We start from the raw sequence: 26,710 nt of genomic DNA, 5'->3' as shown, positions 1-26,710 counted from the left end.
ATTATTGTTTTTTGTTTGAATAAAAGTCTTCGGTAAAAACGCTACGAACTTATTCGCCAACCTAATATTTTTATTTTCATTTGCATGCATCTGGCAACACTTTTTCTTTTTTGTCAATTGCAATGGATTGTTATTCCCGTTTAAATTGGAAGGTGATGATATTGATAAATGCATTTGCATTTAATTATTCATAGAAATATTTTGAATACAAAAACCGGTTGTTTTTTTAGCTGCATGAGAATTATCGATATCGTTGACTATGGTTTGACAGCTGGGAATGGCAAACTGTGTTGATATTTCTGTTCAGTAAGGCTTGGCAAGTCATCATGAATCGTTTCACGCCAGAACAACGCTTCCAAATTGTGGAAATTTACTTTGAAAATAATAAATAAATCTGTTCGGGAAGTTTATAGAGCACTGCCAGCATCATCGGCCCTTATTTCTTTCGAAATGAGGAAGTAGCTGCCAATATGGTGAATGGCAAGCGCTATCGAGTCATGCTGCATGCATTTTTGTTGCCAAAATTTAATCAGCTAAACATCGAGGACATTTGGTTCCAACAAGACGTTGCAACTTGCCATACAGCGCGCTTAACAATTGATGTAAAGGGTTTTCCAAGAACAGGTGTTACAGGTGAATGGATTGCGCTATCGAGAGATGATTAACGATTTTTTATGGCCGGAATTGGATGACATTGATCTGGATAACGTTTATTTTCAACCCAACGGTGCTACGTGCCCCACAAGCAACGAAACCATTGATCTTTTACGGGAAAAGTTTCCGGGCCGTGTTATCGCTCGAAGAGATGATCACAATTGGCCACCGAGATCTTGTGATTTAACACCCTGTGACTTTTTTCTTTGGGGTCACGTGAACGAGAAGGTCTACGCCAACAGCCCAGGGTCGATTCAAGACCTCAAAGTAGGAATTCATGAAGCTAGGAGGACATAGGACACCTCTTATTAAAAAACCCTTTATTACAATATCCAAGCCACTATTGACGCCATAGGGCCAGATTTATTGGAAGAAGTAGTCAAAAATTGAACCATGTAATTCGTGGCCGCGGCGGACATGTGTCGGATATCATATTAAAAAAGTAGGTTAGGTTAGGTTAGCCTGGTTGGCAACAAGCCACGCATAGACCTTTTGGTCCCTAGCGATACCAGATGGAGACCGACCTCTATGAATGGCTAAAGTAGGCATCATGTAGGATGTCAGCGCTTTTGGCCAATCTAAGCAGCGCTGGGAGATCCGCTTTTGAGACGTCATCCAGACCCTCAAACAATAGGGCTCCTAGTCATTTTAAACGCGTTTTTGATAATGCCGGACAAACGCACAGAAGTGTTCTAAAGTTTCCTCAACATCCTCTCTGCATTTCCTGCATTTGTGTGTTATCAAACCCTATCTTGTTCGCATGTGCAGCCAATAGATTATGACCTGTTAGCATACCTATGATAGTTCAGTTTTTTGTCTTTAGTTTTACACATGACTTTTGTTGTTTTGCATGTTGTTAGATTAGTCCACCTAGCTTCCACTCGCCTTTTCATGTAGTCGTCCATTTCATTGTATATTATATTTAGCGGTTTGGTATGTCGTTCTCTTGTTCATAAGGTAGTCTAACAGCGCTTTTTGCTATCTCATCTACTATTTCGTTCCCCATAATGCCTTTGTGACCCGACACCCAATAGATATGCAGCCTACTGTTTGGCTTTCTATGGCCTCACTGCTTCGTCGAACATTTTTGGACTTAATACAATATGAGCTTATTGCTTTTATTGCTGATTGACTTTCCTCGTATATAATAATTGTTGAGTTCTTTCTTGTTCTAGTGTAGGCTTTCCCCACAGCAAAAGTAAATGACATGAAATTATCTACCAGATTATAATAAAAACAATTCACAAAAATATTTCTGTCTGGTATTACCATTTTGAGTTCTCAAGGTATTAAAAAAACACCCGATATAATTAAATGTTTTCATCGAGGTGAGTTTTACAATTGGGTAACGTTTGTAAATTTAAAAAAATGAACTCCAAAATTTTTAACTTAAGTTTAACGCTTAATCCAAATTGCAGTCGTAATAAACTTCCCCCAGGCAGTGAGTAAACATATTCACTATTACATGTTTCTGTACCAATGAGACAATAGGCCTCCTCTATTCGCCATTTCCCCGCTCGTTATCTCTACGCTCGATTAACTTGACGAAAAATGAAGAACAAAGTTATCGAATAAGATAAGCCGCTAGCGAGTATGGCTATAGCTCATTCGACTGGTATAACGCACTGCTTTACAAACACATGCAATTTAAGGCAGCTCTATTCCCGCGTTGCCAATACCAGTTGCTTCATCTGCTCGCCACTTGCTAACGCTTGGCGAAAAGAGGCCTTAAATATTTACCGAAGTATCGAAAACGTCGCTGCTTCAGGAATTGCGTAGAAGTCTTGGTTTACAAGATAAAACTAACTTAGTAACGAAGCCTCTTGAATAACTTAATCCCTGACAATCCTCCAATTGGTATCTTTAAAAGCTGTTTTCCTTTTACGATATTTGATTTGTTTTTTCGTACTTTTTTCCCTTGTTACGAATTATTACAATCGTAAAATCGCGTTCGAGGTGTCGAAAATCTTGCAATGGAAGGAAAATTACGACAGGAAAATGATATTTAATTTTGAGGGGAAGTTGCAACTTCTTGCCGGTCAAATATTTTGCAGCAAACATTTGCAAACTACATAGAAAAACAGCTGATTTAGCATATGGCTGCAATTTTGTCAACAAAGCGATTGAGTCTGAAAAAATTTCATATATTTATATATTTATGTATATATATAAGTAAATATATTTGTATTCGAACTATTTAGTTAATTGTATTAATTTAATCAGATCTACGTTAAATTTTTTTTTTTAAATTTACATGTATCTCTCTTTGTGAGGGAACACTTGAAAAATTCTCGGGAAAATTCGTTGCTGGATAATTCTTATTGAACTTTTCTACGAAGAAACCTTTAAATATCGTTTTACTAAGAACAGAACAAGGAATAAAGAGCAAAATGAATTTTTCGAAGTAAGTAATATAATTTGAAAAAAAAAATTCTTTTCAAGGTAATGCAATTCTAAAGCGGACTAAAAGCGGCGATTCGAATCGTTTAAGGGGGCATATCCTGCAGCACTTTCAAATTTTCATTTTTTTGTTTTGCTTTAAAAATTCATTTACAATCTAAAGAATATCTTTTCAATGTTTCAAGCTTAATATAAAGTTTAAAAAGCATCTATAAAGTCAGTGCAGTGATGAGCGGCGAACGAAAGATGAGTAAGAACAAAAACTTTAATCGCGTTAGGGCCACCATTTTTTTTTTTTTTAAGTTTTTGTATATTCACTTAAGCACGAATATTACTATTTAATTTATTTTAAAATAATAAATACTCTCAGTTTTTCGCAAAAAATTAAATAATTGAAAACCTTTCAGATATCGCCTGATAAATAAATCTATATATATTTATATATATACCTATATATATATATATTTGGCGCTCACGCCCGTTTTGGGTGTTTGGCCGAGCTCCTCCTCCTGTTTGTGGCGTACATCTTGATGTTGTTTCACAAATGGAGGGACCTACAGTTTCAAGCCGACTCCGAACGGCAGATAGTTTTCTTATGAGGAACTTTTTCAGGGCAAAAAAACACTCGGAGGTTTGCCATTGCCTGCCGAGGGCGACCGCTATTGGAAAAAACTCTTTTTTCATTTTGCTCTTTCACGTTCTCTCCGAATGCCGAATAATAGTCACGAACCAACTCGTTCGGCTATCGCGGCCGAATCGAGAATCTATCGAGAATAAAACATCAACTAAGGATCAAATTGAGTTTTATGCGTGATTAAGTTCCTCACTAAGCAAGGAAAATCACAACAAATGAGATACATTACATGGCTATTAGAGATTCTTATTCATAAAAACACTGATTTATAGTGGTATAGTCTATTCAAGCCAGACAAAAGATCAATTACAATCAGCCCTCAGGCCTGCCGGCAGACATCAAAAACAAAAAAAGAAAACCTCTTCTGGATTATGATCGTCTAAAACAGAAACAAATCGTAGAATAGGCTCAGCATCAGCTACCATCATTTTGAATATCCTCTCTAATAATCTTGATACACCTATTATATATAATATAGATATATACAAGGTGAAGTCCAAAATAAACAAGACTGGCGTCTTAAAAATATTTTTGATGGCGCCATCTTTTGAATGAGTTAGTGCGTTGGAAGTTACATCCCTAGCTGACAATCAGTGAAAGCTTGGTGACATTCGTTTCAGTGGAAGCGAAGCTATTGCGTCTTAAAGTGCCAGTATGTTTATGTCATCGGTACAAAAAAGAGTTTCGAACAGAGAGCTAATATTAAATTTTGTTTTAAAATTGGTAAAACCTTAACCGAAACATTTTAATTGATGAAAAAAGTTTATGGCGATGATTGTCTATCTCGTGCCAGAGTTCATGAGTGGTGTATACGTTTCAGAGATGGATGACAATGAACATACGGGCCGACTAAAATCAGTAATCACCGAAAACTCCATCAAAATTGTTGGCAAATTTATCAAAAATTAACCAAACTCCTCGTTCAAATTCATGGAATCGGAGTTGAATAACTCCAAAACATCAATTTATCGCATTTTAACTGATTATTTGGGCTTACGAAAGGTTTGTGAACGTTTCATTCCGCAGAAGTTAACTGAGTTCCAAAAATTGCTCAGAATTCAATATTCGAAAGAACTCATTAAAGAGGCGAGAAAAGACGACGCTTATTGCATGTTAACGCACCATCTCATCGATCCACTCTTGTGACTGATTTTTTTATGATTTACTGAAAGGAAAAGGTTTTGACTCCGTAAAGGTCATCCAAAGGCTTGTACCGTCATTCTGAAGAACAATCCAGTCAGTGACCAATCGAAACACTCTTTTCGATCGCGCAAAATAGTGTATTGAGGCCAGAGGGGACTATTTTGAATAAATAAACTCGAAGTTATCAGAACAAAGCTCCTGTCGTTTATATTTTAGCTCAGTCCCAACATAAAAATCTACTTCTTGTGTTTATAGCCCATCATCCATCGTACAAATTTCTACATTCCCGCACCAATAGAACCATGCGTAATACTCACATCTGAACAATCAAAGTAGATAATCAAATCCGCCGGCGCAATGTTTCGCTCAAAAGCTGCACCCTGATCCTTCTCTCGCGGATAGCTGTAAAATAAGCATATTAATGTTTATGTAAAAAGCTAGAAAAATACAATATTTTATTCACAGACCCATCAATTAGAAAGCCTTTCGCATCGCACTTATTATCGGCAATAGCACTGGCTAGCAGGCACAATACTGCTTCATTAGGCACCAATTTACCTTCCTTCATTATGGCTTCCAGCTCGCGGCCCTTATCAGAACCTGAGGCGACCTAGAAGAGGTAAAACAATTTAAAGTGAATATTTTAAATGAATTTCAGTGTATTTCTAATGGTTAATTAGTTACTTCTGCACGCAGCAAATCGCCAGAGCTGAGATGTGTAAATCCGTATTTCTCGACAATTTTAGCGCATTGTGTACCTTTGCCGCAACCGGGACCACCCAAAATCCAAACAATTGGCACGCCAACCTGTAAAATTGGAGAAAATATGAAGTGAGTTGTTGAGAAGAATTTCTTTTTTTTATATAATATATAAATTTTAATACACGCCATTTAAGCACAACCACGACGTCTTTTCAATACCAATCAATTAATTTTAATTTTATTTTGATAATTTTTTTTTTAGCAGACAGGCAGGAAAAAGCAAGACCATTTTCGATTGTTAATTAAAAACAAGTTGAGAGAAAAAATAGAGAGATATGTCTAGATTAATAGGTAACATATACGCAATTTTGGATTTTAGCTGGATTAATAAATATTTATCACCAAGCGTTTTGCCCTGTGTTATGAAATGCATTCGAAATTTTTCAAAGATTATATTATATTTTGTATTTTGAAGCACACTAAGCAACACCCGTGCATTTTGAGTAATTCTGGAGAGACAATTTTTTTCTAATTTTTTCCACCATTGTTTAGAACTACATTACGATACGATTACTTGAACCTTGTTTTGGTTTTGTTTTTTTACTTACGCCAATTTGTGCCCTTCGAAGTTTGGCGGCTTTCGCTTTGTCATTGGCTTCCTTCTTTATCGCCATTTGATGACACATAAACAACTGGACAAACACATATGCACATAGTAGTGTAGTTGGAGAAGATATGAGTAAATATACAAATAGTAACAGTGAGGTATGTAGGTGGACAGTTGTAAAGTAATATAATACTTAATTCAAACTGCAAGAATTTATATCAGCAGCAGATGTAAGGTTAAAAAACGCCTTGTTACTATTTAAAAGCAGCTTAAAAATTTCGAGATGATTGTAAATTGCTTTGTTAAAAGTTTTCGGATTTATATGTGTGAGTAGGGTTTACGTATTTGCGATGTATTTTTATTATAAAGGGTGATCAATTTGGAGGCATCGGATTTAAATTGAAATAAAACAGCGAAACTTCAAATTCATTGGACAATCTTTATTATTTTTCTGCGGACATTTATTTTTTAAAGATAATCACTTTCAAGTATTGGCCGCAACTGCGCCGTAATTCGGCCATCCGTAAACACTAATTTTGAATGACTCCCTGGAGGATTTCGGTCGCTATCTTGTGAACGACTTTAGTAATGTTGGCTTCCAATGTCTCAATGGACGCTGATTTATCCACAAGGTATTTAGACTTTACGAAGTGTGTTCAAAAAGTATCGCGAATTTTGAATTTTCGCAGGTTACGTATATTCAAATTTCGTCATTTCGAAATTCGGCCATTTTGAAAGTTCAGTTAATGGTTGACTGCTTTGCTTGCACGTGTTTCGGCTCGTCTTCGATTTTTACCTATTCAAAAAGATGGATCAAAGAACCTGTATCAAACTTTGTGTGAAAAACGAAATTAAGTGCGCGGGCGCATTCCGAATGTTGACTGTGTCATACGGAGAAACTGCTTTGAACCAAAGCAACGCTTATCGGTGGTACAAAATGTTCTCAGAAGGCCGAGAAGATGTGAACGACGAAAAGCGTACCGGACGCCGGACGCCCGAGCACTTCAACAGCAGACGAAAAAATTGATGAAGTGAAGAAAATGGTATTGGCTGAGGACCTAGACATATCGATAGGCTCGTGCCATTCCATTTTTTCAATGATTTGGGCATGGGACGGGGCGCCGCAAAATTCGTACCAAAACTGCTCAATTTCGACCAAAAGCAACATCGCATGAACATTGCTAATGAGATGTTCGACTATGTCCTACAAACGACCCAAATTTGCTCCCGAGGATCGTAACTGGTGACGAATCGTGGGTTTATGGTTATCACGTGGAAACCAAAGCTCAATCATCTCAATAGAAGCTGCCGCACGAACCAAGACCGAAAAAAGCGCGCCAAGTTCGGTCGAATGTAAAAGTTTTGCTTACGGTGTTCTTCGAATGTAGAGGCATTGTGCATCATGAGTTCTTGCCACACGGTAAAACTGTCAATGAGGAATATTACCTGCAAGTTATGCTCAATTTGCTCGAAGCAATCCGCCAGAAACGCACGGATTTGTGGAAGAAAAAAAATTGGCTCTTGTATCACGATAACGCCCCTGCTCACACATCGTTGCTTGTTAGCGACAATCCAAGAGAGACGAGAGAAAAATTCCTCACCGAAACGACTACGCATTAAATCCATAGTTCCACGGGCTGTATAGTAAGTAGCGCCGTCTTGTTGGACCCAAATGTGTTGGAGATCGAGGGCTTCAATTTCCGTTATCAAAAAGTCGTTTATCATACCGCAATAACTGTTACATTGGCATCAGCCTCGTCTTTGAAGAAATATGGGCCGATGATTCCTACAGCGCATAGGCCAAACCAGACGGTTGTTTTCAACGGATTTACTGAATGTTTCTTTATGGCTTCGGATTGCTCTTCGGCCCAAATACGTCAATTCTGCTTATTGGTATAGCCATTAAGCCAAAAATGGGCATCATTGCTATACACCACAAGCTGGCCTGAGCGCGCGATGAACACTTTTCACAGAGCGTCGATTTTCGTAATGTAGGGTTATGATTTGTGACTGTTGTTGAGGCGTAAGTCTCTCCATGATGAAATGTCAATGAATACTGAAAGAAGTTCTGTATTTAGTTTAAAAGTAGTCACGCGCGATCTGTAAAAAAAATCCTATTGGAAAAAGTACCTCCAATCCGATCACCCTTTATATACAGCTGTGGACATAGAAATAGCGCACTTGGTTTATTTTATTTATTCATTAATGTCTAACAAAATTCAGAACAGACATTTAAGATATAAATTCCAAACTAAAATACAAATTTTACAATATTTAATATTAAAACATCAACACGTCCTTGTCTTCGGTCAACAGTGAGCAAACGCGGCACCCACTTTGAACAGAGCTTTCGCATAGTTAAATGCTCAAGCAATATAATGCCAACTCTTTCTTTTGGTATCTTTACGATGTCAGCTAACTCACGCAACTTCACTTTTCGGTCATTCAAAACGAATTTTTGAATTTTTTTATGTTTTCAGGTGTTACCATCTCATTTGGACGTCCTCTGGGTTGTGCATCAACGGTGTCTGGTTTATCATATTTGAAGTCAGCAAACCAGTGTTTTATTGTTGTTTCTGATGGAGCGGAGTCCCCAAAACACTTTTCAAGCCATAGCTTCGCTTGAACGGTATTTTTTCACATCAAGACGTAGTGTAAAATTAAAACACCAAATTCGTTTTGATCCATTGATTTGAAAATAACAAAAGTAGCATCACTTTTAGCACAATAACTAACGAAGTAATGAATAGAATCCTGAAATTTTAACAACTGTCTTTTTAATGTTACTGTTAACTGAAAAAGATGTGAATGCAATAAAACTAGTGCCATCTATGCGTTAGGCCCGGGACGTTTCAGCACATGTGTAATGCACGTACAACAACAAACTATGCGTGGCATCTTTCCTTACCTTTTAAAAGGCTCTAAGCGTTCGAGCAGCCACATTTTTTTATTTGCATAATTAAAGACTGGCAATCTGCCATTGCCGAGTAATTATCACAAGTATACGAACACTCACCGACATGCACTGTCCTTGCATAAAACTAAAATTCATTACTTATTCCAATTCATAGACGTGCATATGTGCGGAAAAGCAAATAATGTGTGTCGCTGAACTTTTTTTCTTTCCGTTTGACAAAAGTTCTGCATGACCTTCATAATTTCCCTAATGATTTATTGCATTTTATTTATAGGTACACTCATGAGAACTGAAACCTGGTTTGCGCGTTGGAGGTAGAAAAATTAAAAAATATATTATTAGATTTAATAACTGTCGTAGTTGTTAAAATAGTTTAAAACAACGGCCGAGACTCTTCATTTAACTATGCAAATAAGAATATTCAGCACAACATCCAACCATAGCCATTTACTTTGAATCCGATAATCTTTTTTTTCAGTTTTCAGCTATTGGCTAATTGGCTGAAGCAGACGTCAATTCATATGTGACCGACATTGGCGGAGAGTGAGTGCGAATTTGACGTACACGTATTGATCCATGCGTACAGGTATACAATTGCCACACTAAAAATGTGCATAAACCAGAATGGAATAATAAAAAAGAAAATAAGTGTATTAGTTGGTGGGGGCCAAGCGAGCTATCGATATAAGTACAATATACAAGGAGTATAGAATACAAGATGTGCCCATCCAAAGCAAAATTGAGAGAGCAACTTTGGCTGCTACGTCATGGAACTTTTGTCAGCAGAATTGTGCCCCCTCTTTTCTCACGTATTCTGGCGCTCTTCCAATCAGTCTTTGTTAAGATATATACATAAGTACATAGATGACTACATGCAAAACTCTTTCATTTTATGGGCTACCAGACATAAGACGCCAAAAATTACTGACGAAAACAGTTCAGAAGGATTTGCAGGAATTTATACTCAAATGAGAGAGAAAAATAAAAATGAAGAGGGTAAATATTAAAGTTCATGTTTTAAGCTATCAAATTATATGGTAATCTATGTTTTTGACGTCGGTTCGAATCTCGGTGAAAGCAAAATTAATAAAAAACATTTTTCTAATAGCGGTCGCCCCTCGGCAGGCAATGGCAAACCTCCGAGTGTATTTCTGCCATGAAAAAGCTCCTCATAAAAATATCTGCCGTTCGGAGTCGGCTTGAAACTGTAGGTCCCTCCATTTGTGGAACAACATCAAGACGCACACCACAAATAGGAGGAGGAGCTCGGCCAAACATCTAAACAGAAGTGTACGCGCCAATTATTTATTTTTTTTATGTTTTTGACGTGATAACGTCTTATAATTCGATTTAACAGGCTGCACGCACGAAAAAATGTGTCGTTACCTTGCTCATTAGTGTTACCTTGCTCTTTAGTGTTACCTTGCTCATATGTAGTTACCTTGCTCATATGTAGTTACCTTGCTCATTAGTGTTACCTTGCTCTTTAGTGTTACCTTGCTCTTTAGTGTTACCTTGCTCATTAGTGTTACCTTGCTCTTTAGTGTTACCTTGCTCATTAGTGTTACCTTGCTCTTTAGTGTTACCTTGCTCATTAGTGTTACCTTGCTCTTTAGTGTTACCTTGCTCATTAGTGTTACCTTGCTCATTAGTGTTACCTTGCTCATTTGTCGTTACCTTGCTCATTGCATTGCATGAACTGCAAGCGAAAGCGCGGAACGAACGACAAAGCAAACAAAGCAAACGAACGGCAACGTTCGACATCTTGCTCTCTCCTACTTAAGTGGGCGTATATATGTATGTATATGCGCATATGTAATATACATATATAAATTCACGTATTTGTATTTGCATATGCCTTCTTATTGATTATTATTAATTTGATTCACTTGAAGAATTTAAAATAAAATCAAGTTTGTTAATAACACCTGTTGTTTTAATGTTATAATTATTAATTTTTTTATTATATATGAAGGAAAAAATGTATTTTAATATTTACCATATACCTTATAAGATATGTTGTCTATACTAATCTTATAAAGAGGAAAACTTTGTTTGTTTGTAATGAATAGGCTCAAAACTACTGGACCGATTTTAAAAATTCTTTCACCATTCGAAAACTACATCATCCACGAGTAACATGGATTATATTTTATTTTGGAAATAGGATGTGTATGTACAATATGGGTATCAAATGGAAGCTGTTGGTGAATGCTTTAGTCCAGAGTATTTTTTATGCCGCTCCGTGACTAGGGTCTCGAGATAGAGACCAAAACGTGGACCCTAGAATGTGTTTGTACAATATGGATATCAAATTGAAGCTGTTGGTGAATGCTTTCGTACAGAGTATTTTTCATGCCGCTCCGTGACTGGGGTCTCGAGATATAGGTCAAAACGTGGACCCGGGTAACCTTTGGTTGTGTATGTACAATATGGGTATCAAATGAAAGCTGTTGATAAGTGCTTTAATACGGGGTAATTTTCATACCTATTGATGACTAGGGTCTGGAAATATATGCCAAAACGTGGACCCGCCGTGTCTTTGCACCGAATTAAACCAAACTTACACACATTGTTAAGGAGGTATTGAAGATGGTTTCCGTATAGTTTGGATACCAATTGGTAGATAGGGTCTCGAGATATAGGTCAAAACGTGGACCCGGGTAACCTTCGGATGTGTATGTACAATATGGGTATCAAATGGAAGCTGTTGGTGAATGCTTTAGTTCAGAGTATTTCCATCCGCTCCGTGACTAGGGTCTCGAGATAGAGACCAAAACGTGGACCCTAGAATGTGTTTGTACAATATGGATATCAAATGAAAGCTGTTGATAAGTGCTTTAATACGGGGTAATTTTCATACCTATTGATGACTAGGGCCTCGAAATATATGCCAAAACGTGCACCCGCCGTGTCTTTGAACCGAATTAAACCAAACTTACACACATTGTTAAGTAGGTATTGAAGATGATTTCCGTATAGTTTGAATACCTATTGGTAGATAGGGTCTCGAGATATAGGTCAAAACGTGGACCCGGGTAACCTTCGGACGTGTATGTACAATATGGGTATCAAATGAAAGCTGTTGGTGAATGCTTTATGATATGATATGTTATGTTATGTTATGTTATGTTATGTGATGTGATGTTATGTGATGTTATGTTATGTTATGTTATGTTATGTTATGTTATGTTATGTTATGTTATGTTATGTTATGTTATGTTATGTTATGTTATGCTATGTTATGTTATGTTATGTTATGTTATGTTATGTTATGTTATGTTATGTTATGTTATGTTATATTATGTTATGTTAATGTTAACTCATTCTCTATATCCATACAAAATATCTATCAAACAAATAAAATTAAATATTTCTTTTGAAAAATGCAACCATTCAATCAGTATTTTCTTATGACGTTATCACGTTAAACTATCGTCAGTAAACCGACTTTACAGACAACCTCTTTTTTTTTTTAATTACAAAATAAAGGATAAGGGAGTTCGAGGGTGAATCGGGTGACAATAAAAATTGAACCATGATCTCTTTAATTTGTGATATTCTTAACCTATGTGATGTTTTTCTCAACCTACAAAAAATTAAAACTTTTCTTATAATTTCACTGTACTAATGGCATCTCATAGAGACCCGACTATAGCATAAACAAATTTACAAAACGACATAAGCAAAACACTGAACTGGTTCAAAAAATGGAATATACAAATTAATGGCGACACAACAATTCAAGTCAATTACACGAACAGAAAGGTAACCATAGACTCATTAAAGATTGGAAACTCTGATGCGAATCCTGATACGAAAGCTAAATTCTTAGGCATTTCAATTGCCTCTTAACTAAACTAAAAAAACCCGTATAATAAAAAAAGGAATGAAATTAAAAATCGCTTTCGGCAACTCTACTGGCTGCTAGGTCCTCAGTCAAAGCTTCTGCTGGCAAACAAAACCTTAGTCTACAAAACGACAACTGCACCAATTCGGAAATATGGAATAGAAGTTTGGGGCACAGCTTCTAAATCCAATTTGACAATACTGCAATGCACCCAGTCAAAGATACTAAGAACAATAACAAATACACGATTGTATATACCAAACGCTGGCATTCACCGCAATTTAAACAACGACACAGTTGACGAAGCAAAAGGCACATCGGCAGATTCTGACAATACATTATGGCATGCGGTAAAAAATGAACAGTTACCTTTGGATACGCATTTGTTGAGATGAAAAGGCAAAAGAAAACATAAAAACTTAAACAATAGAATGAGGAATAAGCGTCGAACATATTTTATTTTATTTATCTTCATCACCAGAGTCAACTATGGTAAAACCAATTTGTCGTAATTTTTATGCTAATTTCTGAATTAAAAATATATACACTCAACGTATTTATTGCATTGCCAGATGTTTTGTTGATATTTCAGTAGCACTTTGGTGTCACATGCGTGATGGTTTTCTATTGTCCTATGGCATTTGTTTGACAGTTGTAGCCATTCACAAATACAGCCAATATAACAATGGGAAAAGATAAATATGCGGGTATTTGTACAGAAGTACATAAATGCTTGGACAATTATTGATTATTCATGTTTTGAAAACAAAATTATTAATTGATATCGAGGAAAAAATAATATTTTGGCATAATGGTAGAGCGTTTTACCTATGAAGGCGGGAGACTGGTTTTCAATGATTTCAAGTAATCTGAATAGTGTGAATTGCGGGTTTATGCAAAGGATTCTGTTAAACCTTTTAATCCTTAATTTAATTAAAATTTAGGAGAAGTTTTGCTTAAGACTTTTAAGGTCCTCGACTCATTTGAAATGGTGTTTTTTGAGTGAAAAAAGATTTTTTGTTCTGTTTCTCCGTATTTTTTTTTAATTAACTTTATTTTTAATTTTAAGTCATTTTATTTTTCATTTAATAAGAGAATATTCAAGAGCAAAATCAGATGAATAATTTTGCTCCACTTTGTATATGGCAAACTGTTAAGGTCCTCGCCTCGTTTGAAATAGTGTTTCTAAGCGAGTAAAACGGAAACGAAAAAAGAGTTTTCTTTTTTATTCTGAGTATTTTATGTTTTGATCCATTGTTAAGAAATTACAATGGACACATATGTAGGTATATAGTCGGTTCTACTGAACCAATTTAGATGAAATAAAATGAGGTAGAATTAATGTTGTTATCGTGTGAACTATGTATGATCATTTGGAAAAAAAATTGTAGTATTTTTTAAGACGACCTTAAAAAAAGTAAAAAAAGGTCAAAAAACGGGTTTTCATCTTTGAACGTCCGCCATTTTGTAATTCTTTTTTTTAAAGATCGTTCACACGATAACGACATTTATACTGAAAAAGGACACGGAATCCGTGTCGCCAACGACCTGTTTTGGAAGACCATTTTTTGAAGGCTGACAACTTTTTGAACGAACCTCGTATGACCAAAAAAATGTTTGTATTTTAACAATGGATCAAAAAATGAAATACTCAAAACAAAAATAATTGGTTTTTAAAGAAACACCCAAAAACCATCATTTCAAGCACAAAAATTGATCATCCGATATTGCTTTTCAATATTCTTTTACTAGATAAAAAATAAAATGATTTAAAATAAACAATACAATTTTATTTCATTTTTAATCATTATTTCTATTTCATAAATCATTAATCATAAATCAGTATTTTGTTTAAAAAATCTTTTTTTATTTTATTATATTAAAAAAAAAATTTTTTTTAGTGATGTAAATCTTTTTAATATTTAGACCTTAACACACTCACATAGCTTTCCTATTTGCTTTCTGCTGCAGCTGCCTAGTACAGAAGTGTGTGAAATGTGATTGTCGTACCACACCATTTACAAAAATTATAAATCTTCCTATAGGGTGATTAATTTTGCTCCATTGTATTGGACATATTCTCATAAACTTAAAAAAATTGTAGAAAATCCCGAAAAATTCCATGCAAATCGGTTGCAAAATTAGTTTCAAAATGTCTCGGGTAGGGGTTAGTACACTGGCACTCAGATGAAGGTAAGGTTTTCCTTGAGTTTTGTAAAAATATCGAAAAAATTTTCTCGAGTTATAGCTTCCGAGAGCGTAGGAAGTGGACGCAGTTTTTATTCCATCGCAATAATATTTATGTCGAATCTAAATGCGATGAGAAGCAACATCAAGTTTGCACGAGATTTAGTAAATCGACTCTCCTCATCATTCTGAGCATTTTAGTATACTGTCAACGCCAAAAAAAAGGCTTACGCCACATATTGGCCACTTTTGACCAATTAATTAGTTTTTAATGAAAATATAATTTATATTACAACAAAAAACAAAGAACGCAAAATTTCAAACTTTGCACAAAATTTATAAAAAATTGTGGGGTATATTCTTCTATGATATATAAAATGTCGAGCATGCGTTAAATGGCGAAAATGCACTTTGTGCGCCTCAAAAAAAACTAAAAAATTCTCAAAAAGTGCAAGTATAATTGGCTTAATAAACTTGCCAAAACTTTTGTATAAGTATTTTTACGCAGTATGACCTGATGCGGTGTTCACATCGTGAGATATGGCTCACTAAAGGCATCTGACACCTGATATTATCTTTTATGCACTCATATCGACATAAATTTCAAAAAAAATTATAATTAAAATTAAAATTTTTTTGTTTTATATCCGTTTAGCCTTTTGAAAATTTCTATATTTTTGTATTTAAAGAAAAACAGTGCGTGTAGCGTAATACACATAACAGAAGTCAAACTTGCAAGGCAGACAAAGAAAAAGGGAAAGACCCGAGAGAGAATGAGAGAGAGAGAGAGAGAGAGAAGGAATATATATCTAAATAAATTCACAACATTTGCAGAGAATACGAATAGACAAAATTTACAAAAAACGGAGAAGAGTCGACCGGTGTAGGTAAAAGCCGGACACAAACCGCGGCAACAACGCGCACTACTCCGAGCTTTTATCACACGCACAAACGCAGCGATTCGAGGACCGCAGCAACGGCACAAATGACCGCAAGGCAATACAAATAAATCCGACGTCGGAATGGATAGCACTTTATAGTACGCACAAGCACTAGCCAGGAAACGGAAATAAGAGCCAAAAAGTAGGCACAAAAAATTCGGACCGAAAAACGCCCCAAAAAGTAGGCACCAAGGAAATATAACGCCAAAAAGTAGGCACCAAAAATATATTTCCTCTCAGTTTGGACCAACAAACAAGCGCCAAGAAGTAGGCAATGTTATTTCTCCCTAGAAATTAGCAACCACAAGAAAAACTCAGGAAAAATAGCCTAAAGTGTATCTTGGATATATATAAGGTTAAGTTCTCTCTCTCTCCTTTTCCTCTACGTTACATCTTTTTTCTCTCTCGCGGAACGAAAATGCCCAAAATGTTGCATGGCCTTGAAATTTTACTCTCCATTCTCGGTCGTCCATCGACGCCTAAGAAGTTTCACTTCAAAAATAAATAAATAATTGGCGTGCACACTTCTGTTGAGTGTTTGGCCGAGCTTCTACTCCGATTTGTGGTGTGCCTCTTGATGTGGTTCCACAAATGGAGTGGCCTACAGTTTTAAAGGGACTCTGACCAGCAAATGGTTTTTATGAGTAGCTTTTTTATGCACTCGGGGGCGACCGCTTTGAGAAAAACGTTTCTCTATCATTTTGTTGTTTCATGCAAGAAGATTCGAACCTACGCACTCCCGCTCGGTAGTTACGCAAAGGAAGTGGTGAAAATTAGCCTCCCATTGTCAATCCACACCAACGTTTTCTTTTAAGACTTAATAAATTGCGCATTGAAAGCATTGAACTGTTAAATAAATAAGCAAAGATAGTGTGATCTACATATGTATGTATGAAAACAAACAAAAGTTTCAACCCGCGGTTTGATAAATTTGTTGGCATTTGAATAAAAAAATTTACTATTGTATTTAAACACAAACGATACAGTAATTCTGAACTCTGTGCAGGGAATAAAAATAGCTGCTTAGTGGCGTTCAAACATTTTGCAAAAGTTATATAGGTAGGTGAGAAATAAATATGTAAATATTTACAAAAACAAATGTAAGTATATACATATATGCAATTATGTAATTTATTTAAATATATTTATTTTTATTAATCTTGGCCGCGATGTACTTTTCACGAACACAAGAGCGGCACAACGAATGCGCCTGCAAACTATACGAGTATACTCAATACAAATACAACACGAAGGAAATCTCCCAATTTGTAAAAGCCTCATGAAGTTGAAAAGAAATATAAATATAGCGACACGTTGCCAATGAAAAATTCGCGCCCGCAAGCATCTGAAGGCGAAGGCGAAGGCAACGAGAAAGGCTAGCATGACAAACATATTACATTTTTTCATTAACTTATAGAAATCACTTTTTTCTTCTATTTTGTTTTTGTGTCTTTCGTTTTCGTGTTTTATGTTTCCGCGGGTTTTCCTACTTTCTCTTTTCCTATATTTCGACTGGGGCAACTTAAGCTAAATAAAATTTTAAATGGATTAGTAAAAATAAAGTCAGCATAATTTATGAATTGAGAATTTTATAAAAAAAATATATTTTTGCGCCAAGTTTTGCTATTTATTATATAATATAAGTATGTACTTGAGTGTGTAAATACTTGTATGTACCCTTAGCTCTAGCTCAGTCATGTATACATATGTTTCACCAGGAAATTACTTAAAAACTCACACTCAGGTGTAAAATCGCAAAACACTCAAAATCAACTCTAAATCAATAATCAAATGTAGTGATTTGTTTATAATTTGTTTGAAAAACGTTCAGTTAATTGTAAGAGATTTGGTAAATATTTTTGTACGCTGAGGAATTGTATGAATGAGATACAAAACATGTACGCAGTATTGCATGTTCACCTATAAATACACAAAAAAAACAATGTATACATATATATGCACATACACAGCTGTATATATATATGTGCATAACACAGCTACATATAACTAAAACGGAACATGAAAAAATGTTTTTAAGTTTTTTAAATAAATTTTTCTTGTTTTAAAATTTATTAAACAAAATGTATAATTTATTATAGATCAAAATATTTAACAAATAAATAATAGATCCCATTTGAAACGCTAAAATGACGAACTAGAAAAAGTCTACGCTCATTTTTAAAAAATTGAATATGTACATATTTAGTCCCATTCTTCATAGGGATGATATAGTTTCACCCAAACCAATACTCTTCAGGAACTTCCCAGTTATAATTAATGAACGCACAGACTGGAGAACTAATTCTATCACTTTCAAACCTGGCTCTCAGCTATGGTTTACTGATGGGTCCAAATTGGAAAATGGTAGAACAGGGGCAGGAATCAATGGGCCTAAATTCAAAAAATCGAATCCGATAGGATTCTACCCAACAATATTCCAGGCAGAAATACATGCAATTGAAATATGTGTGAGAGAATGCCTTACCAAGAAAATGAGAGGCCATATAGCGTTTGCTTTTTGAACCACCTATTTTTTTGAGAATGCTAACACAAATGACATGACAAATGCTATGCGAACCATCCAGAGACGATTGATGCTTTAAAACACGAAATCGAAGTTGTCATTCATTAAATTGGAGCCCAAACAATCGAAAATGTGCTTAAAAATTGGGTTGATCGAATGGCCTACTGTAAAGCCAGTCGTGGCAGTCATTTGAACGATATTATTTTTCATTCATAAATGACAATGTTCAATCTTCAAAATAAAAAAAAAGTTTGAAAAAATATTGATTAGTTTTTTTTATAGCCGATTCAAAAAGTAAATTTTACATGGCCCAGCCTATATGTATATTCAAAAGCTCTCAAAAAATATGCCTGTCCTTAGCAAGTTAGCGATATTTCATCACATATGTACCTAAGTCTATTGGTCACAGAGTTTACTAATTTGGTAGATTCTTCGGCAGTAAACTTCTCACATATCCTCAAAATAACATTTTTCAGGGCAAGAACATAGAAGGTGCTTTAGAGTTTCCCTCTCTTCTAGTTCATGGCAAAATCTGCAGCTATCATTGTATGTAATTCCCATCTTGTATGCGTGTGCCGCTAACAAATTGTGCCCTGTCAGTATACCTACGATAGTTCTGCTTTCCTTTCTAGGCAGGGCTAGTACGAATCTGGTGTATTTATCTGCATTCTGTGTCTTGCAAGTGGCTAGATTATTCCACCTCCTATTTATCCGTATTTTGATGTCCATAATTAAAGGTTTCAGTATGTAGTTTTCTTGTTCGAATTGTATGTAAACGCCGCTTTTGGCAATCCCATTACAATTTCGTGTCCTGTAATGCCCTTATGTCCGGGTACCCAATAGATGTATAACCGTTTGTCTGTGGCTAGTCCCTCTATAGCTTCCCTGGTCCTAAGAATTTAATGAAATTTCATATGAGTTTATTGCCTTTATTGCCGCTTGTCTGTCAACGTATATATTTATGTTGGAGTTGCTGTGATGTCCTTGCTAGTGCTATTTCTACAGCCTTTCCTACCGCAAAGACTTCTGCTTGAAAAATACTGCAATGGTTAGGGAGCTTAATTGGCCGCCTGATGTCCAGGTCTGCGAAATAAATCCCTGCACCTACGCCGTCCATGCACACAACGGACCCATTTCGTGGTCTAAGTGGCATCGTTGTCTCTATGTGCGATGCGGCTGCTAAACCTACTCCGTCCATCATTTTCGAGCCGTCAGTAAACATATTAACCCACACCATCATCCCATCACCACCTTGTTGCACTGTTGGTAATCAATTTACGTTATTCAGCGTTGTACCAGAGTTCCTCCACACAATTGTTCTTTCTTTGATACCAAAAATGCAAAACTTGCTTTCATCCGAAAAAATAGCCTTCTGGAGGCAATGCGTTTTTGCATACCTATCAGCGAAATAAATGACTTTTTCCTAGGAAGTTTTAAATGATAGCCGGTTTTTCTTAATACTCTTCTGGCATTTAAAGCACTCATATAATTTTTGCAACCTATTCCTTATATCATCTTTCACTTTTAGAGCAGTTATCTTTACATCTTTCTTCACAAGCTTTTTAACACTGAAATCCCCGAAGAATTGGCCAGCTGAGGATCAGCGGTTACCCACAGAGACCAGAGCCAATAATCGGAATCAGTTTTGCAGGAATCAGGAATTGGGTCAGCGATTATAGGTATATGCAATTTACATAGCGATGGTCCGGATAAGAACGCTGTAGAACTGCCAAGTGCTTTGCGACAAGCCCGAACAGAAAGCTGTCGAACTTTCTTCTAAAACTTGGATGAAAATACGTTGGATTGATGGTCGGTATTATTACAGCACACAATCTATGGGCTCAACATATGACCACCACTCGAATCATTGAGGACCTGATTTGCTTGTCTTACTTAGAAGAGGCGGATTCGCTCTCTGAGTGTCCTACATTTGCTAGAGCAAGGCTACGAATTTCGGATTCCGTATTCGGATTCTGTCATGGGAATGAGTAATATTCGTTCTCTCAAACTTGAGGATATTCTCAGATTTATCAAATAATCGGGAAAATGCTCACACGACTAAATATCTTCGAGTCTTTCTTTTTCTATACGTTACTTCTCTCCTTTCCTTCTTGACTATCTTCTCCTTTAACTATCCAGAGCTTTAAATACCATAGGCTTTTTAGCCTGAGTATTTTAGGAGTTACCAAATCTTTTGGTGCTTCTTGGCTGGACTTTTCCAAATTTCAATTGCAATATCACAATCCATTGATGGTAAGCGTACTTTTAGTTAAATTTTGTTAAATACCAGGGTGCAATGACAGGGACGAGCATGTACAGATGAGTTTATGCCTTGTACCAATCAAATCGCCTAAAATTTTTCGATTCACTTTTTTATTCCGGACGCTGTTGGACGATTGCAATGGCCGAATATATATGCTCAACTTTGTGAAAATGACGTCATCTGCTCTCAATACAAAGAGTTGCCGAAATAAAAAATACGAGCTTAAAAGATCCTGTAAGGGGGCGTCCATAAATTACGTGAGATGTTTAAGGGGGGGAGGGGGTCGAGTCAAATCTCATCTAATCTTACGTTGGAGAGAGGGGGGGTCTCGGCAAATATCACGCAATTTTTTTTCTGATTGAAACAAAAAAAAATTATACTATTTTGGTCCATTATCCCGATTGTACATGCTTAAGATTTAATCTCAAGCGTAATCGTAGTATGATTAAGATCATTCACTAATTCGTTCGAAAGAAAATAATTTCATTCATACTTCGACGTTATACATTACTACTGTCAAACCACCATATTTGTTTTATACCAAATAGCTCAATTTAATCTGAATTAAGTACAGTGTAGCCCGTCGGTTGTTTTCGCGCCGCTATGAGTCGAACGCCCTATCACTCAGGTTGACGTTTGACAATTCCGGACTTTAAAGAACATGACGGAAAATCATTTGCTCCATTTCTAATACGCGTACCGATTCAACCGCTGAATGCCTTCATCAGCACGCCTATTGATCTCTATTGCCCAAGTATACGTGATGATTTAGAGAAAATATGCTGCAGTACATGCGGTATTTACTTCGCATCTATCACAAGAGCTGCAGAGCACAGGAGAGCAGCTCACATTGCGCCAGCTAAGCAAGCGCGTATGTTCCGCAAAGTGCGACCCTCACGGATTGTCACAAGACGAGCTAATGAGTTACTGTGCGCAAGCGTCAACGGCTAAGAGTGGCTAGATTAGAACGAAGTTGAAGGAGCACATGAATTTACTGAAAATCATATGGACATGTTGGTCCCAATAGTCTCTCTTGAAACCGCGCATGATTCTCCATGGACTGAATTAGAGTAGATATTCTTTTTTTAATCGCAGTAGTTACGATTTAAGTCTTCTATTGTCAAATTTTTATTACACTTATAACTCTCAGCAATATTGATTACTAGTCTTAACTAGTCGTAAATAAAAGCACGAAGCAAATTTTTTTTCTTTTTACAATAACAATCCAACGCGTTTACATAAGAAACCCACATTTTGAAAAATCTCACGTGAGATTGGGGGATGGGGGAGGGGGTTGAATAAAATCTCACGACATCTCACCAGGGGGGGAGGGAGGTTCAGAAAATTGAAAAAAACACCTTACGTAATTTATGGACGCCCCCTAACTGTATACGGCGTAAGCTTTGTGTGTATTGTGGTCGATGATGTTTATCAGCACGATCGACGATGACTTTGATGGGTGGAAAATGTAATAAAATGTTAGGCATAGACTGATGGTTTGCTGTAAAGTTTTACCAGGAATTTTACAATTTTTAAATAAACATACAATAATTGTTTACCATAGGGCAAGGCAACGTTCTATCATTGCACGAGCTGACAGGAAACTATTATTATTCTCATTGTTTATAGAAGAGCCACTTGAAGGTGAAAACAAAAATAAAATACATACCCATAGTGGCGGTGCGAAAAATTCACTTGCAAAATAGCAAAAGCGCACTAAAATTTATAATCGAGCAATTTTCAATTTTTCTCCTTAGCGTAAAATGATTTATAGTGAAAACACATAGCCACTGAATAGGAATAGAAGTGAGCTCAAATGTAGTAAACAAGTTTATATTAAACAAAATCAGCTGAAAACAGTGTAGAGTTTGGGGCTCGTTTTTCTGTAATAGTTGAACTACGATGGATTTTTTAAACTGATTTTAAGACCGCAAAATTCGGCGTTTTGACGCTGCTGATGCTCTCAAAAGTATCTCAATTTAAAGCATATTCGCATGGGCCCACTGTATTTAGGAGAAATTTCGCTGGCATTGCCGAAGAGAGAAATACTTTAAAATCTATTGCCCTTTGTTTTAAGCAACAGATATTTAACATTTATATTTTTGGAAAAACCCAAACTAAATTGAAAGGTTTAAAGGTCACTTCAGTTTGAAAGATAGAGCAACACAAAATATAATTATTAAGGTAGTAAGCTGTTACAAAAATTATTTATATTATCATAATTAGAAGGAGCTACTTGATTTTATAAAAAATACTGGTTTACTGCAGTATATGCCTAAAAAGTTCTGAATGCTGGAAAATTAATATCTAATTCATCTTGCCCACAAAAAAATTAAATTTATAGGTACAAGGTGGCACAAAATAATCACCCTATTGGAAGATTTTTTTGCCAATGGCGTCGTAAGTCAATCATTTTGAACTCCTAGTTGCCATAGTTCACTCCTCCTATATTTATTGTATAAAAAAATTACGTTCTGTTTGGTTGGCAATGGTAGGTACTTCTACGCCCGCCTCAACTCCCGACACATGTTCTCCAAAGAACGTACGAAGTCAAAATGATACGGATGTGGTGAACTGATGCAGAATCAGTGCCTTGAGGTTTTTCAATATCCTTGGGAGCAGCAGCTATTTTAATTAATATTCCTGGTCAACATATTCAAATTCTTGACTATTGAACGATTAGGCTCCCTTTGTAAGTAAATTCTTTACTTTTTATCTGCTGTTGTCGCTTTCTGGCGGCTGGCTTTTTATTAGATCCAGTCTTCTTGGAACGATGAGCTGTATGAGCTTTACGACGACATAGACATAGCGCAGCGAATAAAGATCCAGCGGCTACGTTGGCTGGGTCATGTCGTCCGAATGGATACAAACGCTCCGGCTTTGAAAGTATTTGATGCGGTACCAGCTGGTGGTAGCAGAGGAAGGGGGCGGCCTCCTCTGCGTTGGAAAGATCAGGTGGAGAAGGACTTGGCTTCACTTGGTGTGTCCAACTGGCGCCGGTTAGCACGAGAAAGAAACGACTGGCGCGCTTTGCTAAACTCGGCCAAAATCGCGTAAGCGGTTATAGCGCCAATTAAGAAGAAGAAGAAGTCTTCTTGGATTTAGCAGCAGTTGCTTTTGCTTTAGCTGCCTTTGGCTTAGCAGTTGCAGACTTGGCTTTAGTTGGTTTCACTTTAATGCACTGCCCTTTTTTGCATTCTTTGCTTTATCCTTTTTATATGTTTCTTCTTTTCAGCTAATTTCTTATTGGCAACAGCTCTTTTCACTTTTTTCTCACCACTTTCCGCCTTGCCGCCTTTACTCAACGACTCTTTCTTGGATACAAAGAGACAAGCGATGAAGTGCGTAAAGATCAAAATAAAGATTTTCATCACACAGAAGAGTTTTTTTTTTTTTTTAGTAAAAAAGTTATTTGCAACCAAAATTATGATTAATGATGCGCCATTTAAGTGTCTATATTTATCTCATTTCTTATATGCCGTTTCTTAAAAATGTTATATAAAAAAATGTAACACGGAAAATGTAACGGAACACTGAATTTGTTCACTTTATTAGTATCAGTCTGGGGTCGTGTTTTTATCAAAAAGAATGCAAAAACAATTATTTCTGTTATTTTGTGCCGTAAATTAATTTGTGACAAAATCTAAAAAAATGTGTGTTTACATTTTAGAACATTTGGCGTGAAAATTTCGTTCCACCAAATGCTTTCAAAGTGTTTTTACACACTATCGGGAACATTTCAAAATAAATTAGTTTATAGTTTTTTCCCAATAGGAATGCGGGTTTTAATGAGAAGGACACAATGGAGTTACATACAAACTATCGAACAAAATGGTGTGTATTTGAACTAAGTACGTAAATCCGATCATTCTATCTATGCTAAATTAAGTAATCAGTGCCATGCAAATACTAAGTTGTTCAATAAGTTTTACGGTTCGAAAAGAAAAACACAATTTTACGGTTTGAAATGCACTTCATTATTCAGTATAGTCTCCCTGAGCATCAATACACTTGTTACAACGAGATTCGTATTTATGAGTTTTATCCCTGAAGTGAGAATCTGGAAGAGCTGCAAAAACGCTCCCACAGCTGTTATGACGTTATGATTTGATGAAAGTCGTTTTCCAGGCATGCATTTTTGTAGATCTGAAAACGGATGAAAGTCACTAGGGGCCAAATCTGGTGAATACGGTGGATGCTTCAACAATTCGAACTTTAATCCATGGATTTTAGCCATTGTCAAAAAATGATCTGGTGACACGGTGCATTGCTCTGATGAAAAATATTCTTTTGCTTTGCAAACTGAATCTTTTTTCAAGAAGTTTTTCCTTCAGTTAGTCTAAAAGGTTGAAATAATATTCAGAATTTATTGTTTTACCAGTTTGCAAGTAAACCACAAACAAAATTTCTTTCGCATCCCAAAAAAACTGTTGCTAACACCTTCTTGACCGATTTATAGACACGAACTCGTTTCGGAGTCCGAAGAGCCAGTTTTACACCATTCTTTAGCCTGCTGTTTTGATTCAGTATTATTCTGATAGATCCAAATCTCATCCATTATGATCAATAGGCGCACAAAATCCACTTTAGCCATTCGAAAACGCTCTAAATGGGGCTGAGAAACTCGCACTTGAATGTGTTTTTGTTCTATTGTTAGCGAATGCGGCACTCATTATACACACAGCTTTCTGAAGCTCAATATTTCGGTCAAAATATTGCTTACACTGCCCAATGAGATGCCTAGGGCTTCTACTAAATCTCTTTCAGTCACTCGACGATTTTCCAAAACGATTTACTGTATTTTTTTTACGATTTCTGATGTTGTTGCTGTTTCTGTTTTTGGACGTCCTTGACGTGGATCATCTTCACGGCTTGTACAACCAAGTTTAAATTCAGCAACCCTTATTACTACTGTACTAATTGATGGAAAAGTCCTTATACACTTTCAACATTCGTTTATAAATTTCTGTTGCTTTTGAATCGTCCAAAAATCAAAATTCAATAAGCGCATGTTACTTGGTTTTTTCCATTGTAGAAAATACGTCGTAGGTGACACGTCGATACTAAATGGCTTGTAAACAGAGAATGATTTGACAGATTGAAATAAAACTTCACTTACGTTCAAATTAAGAGTGTGCCAACATAACAAAAAAAAAAATTGGCTAGTCGCAACGTCCTCTCTTATCGAGCCGCAACACTTATTGAACAACCTAGTATATTGTATTTATTTTTATTACTTTTACTTTTTATTACTCTTTACATGAGTGCGCAGGAATTAAGAGCTAGAAAATGTTGACATATTTTGCTCGCTTCATATGTAAACACCCACTTTTTATAAAAAAAAATTAATGGGAAAATTTTTTGAAAAAAAAAAAAATTTAAAACAACTAATTTAATTTATAAAAAACTAGATTTCTGGAAGTATTCTCAAATCGGTCCACTTCACGCAAATCTTATTTTTTCGAAGTGTTTGAGCGGAAATCTCAAATTTTAAAATTTTGGTGAACCGTAACTTCTTTAGCAAGGCACACTGATATACATGTAATGTATGTATATCACACAATTTTTTTCTTTTATTCTACCAAATATATCACCACATATTTTATATCACGGGGCATAAAGTATTTTGTTTTAGCATTCAGGAAAACATTATAGCATAATTTTAAATAATTTGTAAGAATTTGCACCCACACATTTTTTGTCTGTTAATTTATGTCGTCTGACGCTGCACAATAAAGAAATACAATAGTCAAAAAAAGAAAACAGATACGCGATTATTTATCACACCTCCACGGCAGTTTTCATTCTGATCCTAATCACATGATTTTCGAAATTCATAAAGCTAATTTTTCTTCACACGCACTCACATAATTTATAGAGGTTTATTA

The 26,710-nt window shown here is 35.9% G+C and overlaps 1 protein-coding gene across 2 annotated transcripts in view; it reads right to left on the bottom strand.

Moving 5' to 3' along the window:
• Positions 1-26,710, bottom strand: part of LOC128860300 (adenylate kinase isoenzyme 1) — a 34,125-nt gene that overhangs the window by 2,330 nt on the left and 5,085 nt on the right. Inside the window, exons 2-5 of one of the 2 annotated variants that reach the window (XM_054097742.1) lie at positions 6,142-6,225; positions 5,516-5,638; positions 5,299-5,441; positions 5,149-5,233 (exon numbers count right to left, since the gene is read on the bottom strand). In XM_054097742.1, coding sequence (XP_053953717.1) covers positions 5,149-5,233; positions 5,299-5,441; positions 5,516-5,638; positions 6,142-6,225 — 435 coding nt within the window. The remainder of the gene's footprint in view (positions 1-5,148; positions 5,234-5,298; positions 5,442-5,515; positions 5,639-6,141; positions 6,226-26,710) is intronic. The other variant, XM_054097743.1, reaches the window with a different exon arrangement.

The sequence above is a fragment of the Anastrepha ludens genome, chromosome 4, assembly GCF_028408465.1.
Source record: "Anastrepha ludens isolate Willacy chromosome 4, idAnaLude1.1, whole genome shotgun sequence".
Lineage (NCBI taxonomy): Eukaryota > Metazoa > Arthropoda > Insecta > Diptera > Tephritidae > Anastrepha > Anastrepha ludens.
Note: the sequence above shows the minus strand (reverse complement) of the source record. Positions and strands in the feature narration are given on the sequence as shown.